This window comes from Sphaeramia orbicularis, chromosome 9 (assembly GCF_902148855.1).
Source record: "Sphaeramia orbicularis chromosome 9, fSphaOr1.1, whole genome shotgun sequence".
In the NCBI taxonomy this organism is placed as follows: domain Eukaryota; kingdom Metazoa; phylum Chordata; class Actinopteri; order Kurtiformes; family Apogonidae; genus Sphaeramia; species Sphaeramia orbicularis.
In genome coordinates, this window is record NC_043965.1 from 27,337,350 (window position 1) to 27,346,602 (window position 9,253).

General features: G+C 37.2%; 1 protein-coding gene across 1 annotated transcript in view; it reads left to right on the plus strand.

Moving 5' to 3' along the window:
* pip5k1bb (phosphatidylinositol-4-phosphate 5-kinase, type I, beta b) overlaps nucleotides 1-9,191 on the plus strand; it is a 45,755-nt gene extending 36,564 nt beyond the window's left edge. The window contains exons 12-15 of the mRNA XM_030142770.1: nucleotides 282-443; nucleotides 2,582-2,708; nucleotides 7,001-7,124; nucleotides 7,938-9,191. Coding sequence (XP_029998630.1) covers nucleotides 282-443; nucleotides 2,582-2,708; nucleotides 7,001-7,124; nucleotides 7,938-7,940 — 416 coding nt within the window. The 3' untranslated portion in view covers nucleotides 7,941-9,191. The remainder of the gene's footprint in view (nucleotides 1-281; nucleotides 444-2,581; nucleotides 2,709-7,000; nucleotides 7,125-7,937) is intronic.
* Nucleotides 9,192-9,253: the final 62 nt, after the last annotated feature.

Consider the following 9,253-nt stretch of genomic DNA (forward strand, 5'->3'; position numbering starts at 1 on the left):
GAATCCTTTATCGGTGCTATTAAACCATGACCAGAGAAATGAGAGGATTTGATTCAATGTCCTCAGAAGCAGAAAAGATGACTTAATTAACATTTTATGATTAAAATATTTCAGAACGACTTTCATTGTTTGTATGCTTTGGATCCGTCAGCATATTTGTATCTTCTCTATCTCCTTATATGATCTTTTCCTCTTTCTTTTCACTTTTTCTGCTTGTGTTTACTGAAGTCTTTAACCTTGCCTGTCTTTCTTTCTTTCTTTTTTTTTCCTGCTCGCTGCAGCAATTCGATTCTCCCCTTCAAAGAGGACTCGCACATCCATCCCAGCTCTGAAGTCGTCCTCACAGGAGATCCTTTCATCGCAGGTGGATGAGAAGAATGAGGAGAAGGACAGGAGGGACAGGCTGGGAGGAGCCCGGAGTCTAGCCAGTTTGGATGGACAAGGTAGACAACAACACAGCCTTTGAAAGAAAACCTCCCTGTGTGTGCACTGTTTTATGTGTAGATCGCAGAAATGCTTGAATTATTGATGAGATTGTTTGGAATAGAGACTTTTAAATGATTTTGCCATTTCCCTCGTGTCAATCTGAGTGATTTTCTACCTTTTGTGATTTATGAGGGCTTTTTAGAAACACTTGAGGCCTGTAAATGGGCACTTGAATCTGACCATAAAAGTGCTGCTGAGGAATCTGTCACTGGTTGATATAGTTTCTGGCCTGTAAGAGGAGAAAACAGAGGCTACCTTGTTATTAGTGGCCCCTCTGATAGAGTATTAAGATATCTATCTGTGTGTCCATAGGGCACTCATAAAGTTCTTCCGACTTCTATCATGAGTCAATATTATGAGTTATTTTCTCCACAGGGGTGTGTTCTCTCCTGTCTTTTATTTCATATACTAAAGAGTGTCAAAGCCAAGTTTACAGCTGACTCTGTAGCTATGTCTGTCCTCTGTAATAACGACCCTGATCATGGCCCAGTAGTGTCTGACTTCACTCAGTGCAAGTCTTTCACACCATCAGTGGATCCAAGGGTAAAGAGATAGTCACTGTTCGGAAGAAATCCCCATTTAGTATTTAATTTTTAATATAATATTTTATTTCTTTTAATGTTGGACTTACTTTCTGTCTATAGCACTTTGAGATTTCGTTGAATGAAAAGGGCTTTTTAAATGCAATTTATTATTATTATTATTATCATTATTATTATTATTATCATTACCAACTATTTATTTATTTATTTATTATTCCTGTACTGTCTCTTGTGGTTGTAGATAGATAGATAGATAGATAGATAGATAGATAGATAGATAGATAGATAGATGTACTTTATTTAACCCAAACTGGGAAATTACAGTGTAGCAGCAGCATGGTACACATTCAGTAACAATACAATATCACAGCAAACATGAATAAGACAAATATAACATAAGAGCAAACACTTTACACTGTACACTATAAATCACAGGTATAAAAAGATCTGGGTAGAATCTGGGTAATAACTGTCACGTGCTGAAATAAACTGTAAGGTGTGTATGGCCCGGCTGTTGACGTACTGGATAATTCCAAGTATCTGTGCTTAGTATAACTGATAATCTCATGTTGATGCGGTCTGGAAAAAAGCCCACCGGCGTATTTTTTGTGATTCTAATGTTGATGTATTCAGGTTTTATTGAATCTCTACTCACCTTGAATGACTGTCTGTAAGAAAAAGAAACCGACTGCAAAGTATTGTAAAATTACAGGCACATCACTGTATGATCTACACCTTTACATGGTCAGGTCTTTAAAAAAGCTGACCTGAATCATCCGCTCCATGACAAGTTTTTGTTGCTTCCATTTGGTGACAGTTTGTCAAAGCCAAAAAGCAAGAAAAACAGACTGAATAATTCCTCTGTACCTGTTTGGGTTTTTAGATGATTTAATGTGATATTCGTGTTGTTTATTTATTGTTTTTTCTCATTGTTGCTGGCTGTGAATATTGGCTGCTCACAGTTTTCTCCATTGGGGATGATAAATATTACTTGCACTTGAGCTATAAGAGCTGGTGTGTATCAGCTTTTAGTCAGGGTCAGTGTCAGTGTCTGACCATCTGTTTGATGTAATAATGAAGGGTTGGCCAACGCCATACCGGAAGAAACATGGGTGTGGACCTGTGTAGAGGAAAGAGAAGTGATGAGGTCATGTGTCCTCTTTCTCTTTATAACCATGAACTCTTGCACCATTATCTTCAGCTGTGACGCAACACGCCATAAAGAAACACCATCTTTGACACCGTTTAAAGTTACTTACTGTCTCCAGCAGAGGAAATCAGTTTTACTTTAAGTGCATGGGATAATAAAGAGAAATGTGTGTCCCATTTATTGGAACAATTGAATCATTGTCATTCAGAGCCTGTTTTATGTCTGTGACGTTGACCTAGTGTCAACCACAGTTCGATCATTACGCGAAGCTGTATCGATCACATTGATCAATTAATGGGACATTTGTAGTCTTCCAGGAAATCCAGGCTTGTGGATCAATGTGTTTTCTTATCCAAAGAGAGTCTGGACTTACACCACCGTCATGTGACTGTTCTCTCCTCAGCTGTGTTTGGCTCGTACCTGCGTCCGGATCTGGTCCCTGCCAACCCGTCCTTCTACGAGGGCTCGTCCATGGGAACCATCTCCACCTCCTCCATCTTCGTCAATGTGGACAACCAAACAGAGGAGAGGTATGGACTCCCTCGGGCCTCATTCTTACTGTTCCTGTGAGCTTTTATTTAGTACCAAGCTGCACCAGCAGTATCTCAAACACTCATATCACATCTCCTCATTTGGCTCTAACATCCTCTTTGTGTAGGTCCCATGACACAATACTTACAATTGTTTAATTCCTCTGATCCATTACATCCTAGTATAGTACTTTTTACAGGCCAGAACGATTACTTGTAGTTGATTAATTTAATTTTCCTGATAAGGAATCCTTTTACTCACAGGTCTTGTTCATGTTGTGCATTAAGAGCCCTTGGGTTGTGTGTTGATAGAGCATTTTTAAATCTACTGGAGGTCAAAGGTCAAGGTCACAGTGACGTAAATGTAATGTATGTCTTTTCTGCTGTTAGACATCTCTCAGTCAAAACAATATCACATGATACCATTAAAGATCCTTCACTTCCATTATTATCTTTCACAAATGCACCATGTGACTAAACGTTGTCACTCAGACACAACTCAATAAAACAGCGTACAGCTTCTTTCATGTCTTGTTTAGTGGTACATATTCCTGTTATATCATTTAATGCTGATGAAAAACCTCCGCATAACCCAAGACATCAGCATTAGTTTTACAAAGGAAGTACAATGCTGAACTGAATTATTACAGTGAATAATATAATCTGATGATAATGATAATGTAGTGACACAAATTATGTTTTTCAACTTCAGTTCTTTTTAGAATTTATGTGTTTAGTGTTCCTGAGATAGATTGAAATACAATTATAAGCATTTTATACATTTCAAAGGCTTTAAATGGCAAATAAATCACTTTAATGCAAAGAATCATGTTGTATTACAGTTGAAATGTTTTGCCACAACAGTAAGTACATACGTTAAGAGATTATGTAACAATAGATCAGTCGTTTTTAGATATTTTAATCCTAAAAAGGGGATTTAACAAAACTTATTTTTGGCATAACAGTGGATGTCATACACTAATTATAGAAGAAAATAAAAACACAAATGTGGATAAATCAATGCAGTGATTCCATTTCTATCAAGAAGGTCAAAGGTCACCTTCAGAGCGTTATCATAATAATGTTCTGTTAATACTCACTATTCAATACCAAAATGGTCTTTTTTGCTGAAATCATACATGTGAATATGGTGAGAACGTCCACTTTACTCAAACTTCCCTTTTGTATGTCGTTCACTGTCCTCAGTCCTCAGCTCATGTCACCTGACACTGTACACACATGGATGTAAACTGTAACTTGACTAGTTGCCAGGGTGGTAACTCTAGTTGTATTGTGACAACCTGTATTGTGTTGTCGGTGATGGAATTTGTATCTTATCACCTAAAACCATGACACACAGCAAGTGTAAACACCTGAAAAAAGGAGTGTATTTTGTTGCGGCACGCCCATCTCATACATGTGCTCAAACACATGGCACTAAACGTTTGTCACCTGTATCTTTACGTCACATGATCCTGTTGGTTGGTGTATGTGCGTCATGGAGGAGGTGACTCAGCTCAACTTGGAAACATACATCCCATAAATATATACAGTACACGCATCCTACTGTCTACTGTATATGTACAGTACAGTCAGTAGCTGCATGATGTAACAGAGAATTAATCTCCTTTATTTGTCAGACAAGGATGAATAAATGTTCCAGGAATACTACGTAAATATCTCCATAAAAAGTGAATATTTTCATTCAGTTAAAATGATTCCTGTGTTAAATGTCATCGCAGTTTACATGTTTAACCCTTAAAGACCTAAGATTACTTTGTACCATCCTCCACATGCATTTTTCTCCACATTTAACCTTTCCAGTGATTCATCACCATTTATTATAATATCCCTTTCATGCATGAATTTTGAGAACCTTAATTAAGATTTTTTTTTTTTTCCTGAGTGTTATTATTCCTCTTTAGGCATGAAAGAAAAAAAAGAACACAGCGATTGAATTTTTTTTACGAACCTATTTTTCATGGAATTGCAAAAATACCCACTCAGCTGGACACCATGAGTTAGATTTTTGAAGCAAAGAGACATGTATTTACTGATATATTGTGTGAAAAGTATGAAATACATTTTTATTGCTGCTAATCTGATGTTTTGTCACATTTTAATCATACTCTAATATTAGTTATTACTCACTTTATAAAAAAAAAAAACTTTTCTTGTTTAAAAAAACCCTGTTATTTACAGTCTCATAACAATAACAAGGAATTTATTTACACTCAAACATGTCACTGCAGATCAAGTTGACCAAGAACAGCAAAGTTACAGTAATGCTATGAACTGCAGTGTATGGGATGATACATTACTGTACACTGTGTTGGCTGATATGGAACTAAAACAATAAAATCCATGAAAATATATAAGAGAACAGCTGTAGAATAGCTGTCCACTGTAGTGACCAGTATGCATGAAAGGGATATTATCCTCTACCTTTTGCATTTTTCAGTGGAAATGAGGAATTTTCCTATATTTAAATGACTGATGATGTAGATGTTTTGTAAAAGCTCAGAGTTTATTCAAAGGTGATTATACCAAAATAGAGAAAACTGAAGAAAAACTGACATTTTCAGCAAAATTGATCCTAAACTGAAGATAAAAACAAGCATCTGCAACCACCGTCATTTATCAAACTCCATGGGTTTTATTGGTGAATCAATGTTGCAGAAGATGACAGTGTTTCAATGTTCACACTATGAAGTCTCTGAACGTCCAAATGAGTCATATGTGATGACGATGAAAAGCTGAGAAAATGCATTTTTACTTGAATTATTTACAAATATTGATAGGATTAGTGGTTCAAAACATACTAGACATTTATAAATCAGTAGATGCTCTTTGTTGACGGTGGTTGTGTAGATCTTTGAGGGTTAAACACTATAATACATGATTGGGCAGGGACCAGATTAGTGTTTCATTTTTTGCGTCACCTGCCCTTTTCCATGTTTTCCACCTTTCACCTCTCCTTGTGTCCGATAGTGTCAGGTTCAGTTTGCTTTCTGAGGCTCCATTGTGTGGCCCCCGTCTGCTCCGTCCCCTCATCAGTCACCTGCCACTGCCCTGACATTGTTCCGTCAACTGTTTTCATAAATATTTAACCAGGAGCTTTGACATGGTCTTAGTTATTGCCATTATGCTGCAGAAAGACTGTGACAAAAGGGGACAGGCAGTGCAGCGGTGACTGTGTATCTGTGAATGGTAATCCCTGTCTGACAGCTGCTCGGCCTGTTTCTGTAGTAACACCTTATGTTGTGATGTTTCAGACAAGGCCCGTTTTAAAACAAAACTTTTTATTCACCTGTTTTTCTCCACAGTGTTTTTTTAACTCTGCTCCTCTTGCAACTTGTCTTTCTGGAGCTTTTTCTGTGTGACTTTTAAAGCAAAAGGCAAGTCCACATTCCTGAATTTATCAGGGAGTCACCTGATGTTCATGGAAGGAAAACAGTCTGTTGTTTCCCCCTGGTGGCTGAAAATAAGAACTGCAGCCTCAATGGCATATTTTGAGCTTTTTTGGTTAGATGAAAAATCCAACTCATCATATGTCCAGGAATTTCTATGGATGCTAACACACACTTCAGTGATATTTTAATGCACTGAAAATAGTCCCAGTTCATTAATTTGAAAACATTTCTCGCAGCAAAAATGTATACTTGAATTTTACTTGCAAATGTGTCTTTTATACTTCTAGTAACACTTTTTTTTTTAAGCTGCTTTTTAGATATTTATGCCGTCAGGGTTTTCTTTTTATATTTTAGTTTTTATACTCTTTTATATACATTATTTATACTTTTTTTATGGCACCTAGGATGATTGCACTTTTTAATTACGTTGTATCTGTACAATGACAATAAAGACATTCTATTCTAGTCTAAATACATTTATGCAATGAAAATACTATGAAATTGTTATATTTAACTAAAATCAAATTACCTTAAATTGAAGGCCAGAAATTATGTAATTTTTATATCTTAAAATGCATACCTGTCCTAGCAAGATCCTGTTTTATCATTCTATAAAAATGTCAGTGAGTCTGGACATGTTGTGGAGCATTTGTTAATTTCCTGTCTGTCAGACGGTTCAGAGACGATGTCCATGTCTCTGTTGTGGCGTCCGCAGGTGTCCTTCTGTACCAACAGTTCATCTACTCACATCTTTGATGGAAGTATCTCTGCTGTACTGTCTGATCTGTTTGTTTCTTCTCTGCCTCTGTTTATCAGATGCCTTTGACTTTACTCTGTCATGAGTTCCAGTTAAAGTGAAATCATTTCTTTCTGTTTCAGAGATGATGTTGCATCTAGTTCCACGTTTACTCTGGAGGACAGCGCGATCTGCCTCACTTCAGAGCAGAGCACCATGGACGTGGACATAGACCGTGATGATGGATCTGTCCTCGATGTCTACTTGGTGAGTTGGTATTTATTTATTTTTATTTATGGGTGCTTCTATGAAACTGGGTTCATTTTGATACCTGGCACTTTGCCAGCTTTTTTAGACCTAATAATAAAAGAGAAATTTAGACATATTTCCCCTCAGGATGTATCTAATGATGACCTCAGATAAATGCAAAAAAAAATATTCTCTTGCTCTGAGCCATCCCAAAATTAATGAATTTTTGATAAAATATTGACCAAAAATAGAACCAAAACTGGGACATGAAAAGCTACCTAGGTGTCAGTGCATTTGATTTGGAAAACATGGCTTGAAATGGTCTTATATACAGCTATAAATAAAGACGCTGTGTTAAATTTGAGGATCCTAGTGGTTTTTCTAATCCAGACATGCAGGTTTTTCATGAATCAGCAGTCTCATTCCAGGTTTCGCATGTAACCTATTGTGTCCACCCGCGTTACGTGCAGAACCTGCCCATTTAAACACCAATAAAACTTGAGTGGTTTTGCAACAGCGGTCATTTTTGTGGAACACTTTGCCTTGCATAATTAATTTGATTCCCAAAATGTACCTGTGAGAGAATAAAAAGATATTTGAAAAAATAGTACCTTTTAGAAGTGGGTACTTTGTTTTGTTGTCAGATCCAAACCTTTGCTGTGAATGTTTTAATATCCGTTATCAGTTTTATTTCATTTGGATTAAAAGCTGACTGTCCAAATGTGTGCTATACCTTCACCGTCTTAATCGTGTTTGGGTCATCCTTTGATATTCACTTTAGTCCGATCAGTTGAAAAACACTAATTGATCCTCTTTTTTTCTGTCCTGTAGTGAAAGTGCAGCTGTACGACCTTCACCTCCTTCTGCTAATCATCAGACAATCTTCATACATCAATGGAAAGGCCAAGCTGACCTTTGACCCCACCTCCAGTGCTGCTACATCCATGTTGCCACTTGTATTGCCAACACGTAAAAGACTGAAACTCTCCACTGGTTGATGGACTAAAAGTAACCAGGAAAATCCATGGACATTTACAGGAACAATGTGACATTCCACCATGTGATACGATAAACATCGAGCTGAGCTGAGTGTTGCTTTTAAAGCATGCGTCAACGCAGTGCCATTTATGTATACTGTTTTTACGGCTTACACAAAATCTGAACATTTACTGTATGTATAAATACGAAGGAGAGGGCAGACAATGTACATTTCTTTACTTTTCTTCCTGCTGACCAGAAAGTAATGAAAGACACTTTGACATTTCCAGCCGCTTTAGCTGCTGATCATTGAGAAACGTTTACAGTGAAATGTTGCTCATCTTGGTCCCAGAAGAAGAGGGCCAGGATGCTGTCCCTCAGAGGACAGCCACCGCCAACACGAATGAGGAAAGGACTCAGTTGATGAATTTTAAAGCTACCGAGGCCAAATACAGACTGTGACGGGATTTAGATGGCCACGTTGTCGCAACAGAACCCTGAAGCCCCGCCACGAGCTGCTGGAAACTGAAGTGAGAAAAGACAGTTACTGGATTTTGGATGAAGCGCAGAGCAGACGAACCACGCACTCGCTCTTGATTAAAAGGCACTTTTGACATTGGTTATGATTACTGTAAAAATATTTTTCTCTGAGGACATTGCTTAGGTGGGTGGGCTACCTGATTCAGAAGCACAGATTTGGATGTGTGAATATGCACTTTTTTTTTTTTTTTTTTAACTCTACAAATGCACACCTGTGTAAGTCATTCATAGTACATGTACACAGAGACAATGAAGGAACATTGTAGATCATTTTGATGTGGCGCTACTAGTTTTGTGAGGTTTGCGTCATAACTGCTTTTACTCAGGATATCCTTTAATACTGAATAAATGTGTCCTCTTTAAGACGCTATGAGGCATACCGTCTCATACCTCTTTATCAACACCGTTCACGTTCAACTCCAAAATCATGTCAGTAGAGATCATAATTTATTCTGTAAATCTAAATATTTTACCATTTTCTGAAAAAAATACTTTAATCTTTGAATGTAAAAGCAATGCATATTTATATATAGAAGATTCTCCTATAAATAAACAGCTCAAACAGTGTCTTAACTCTGCTCGCTGTCTTGTCATTGATCGCAATAACAAAGAGTTTTCTTACTTTTCCA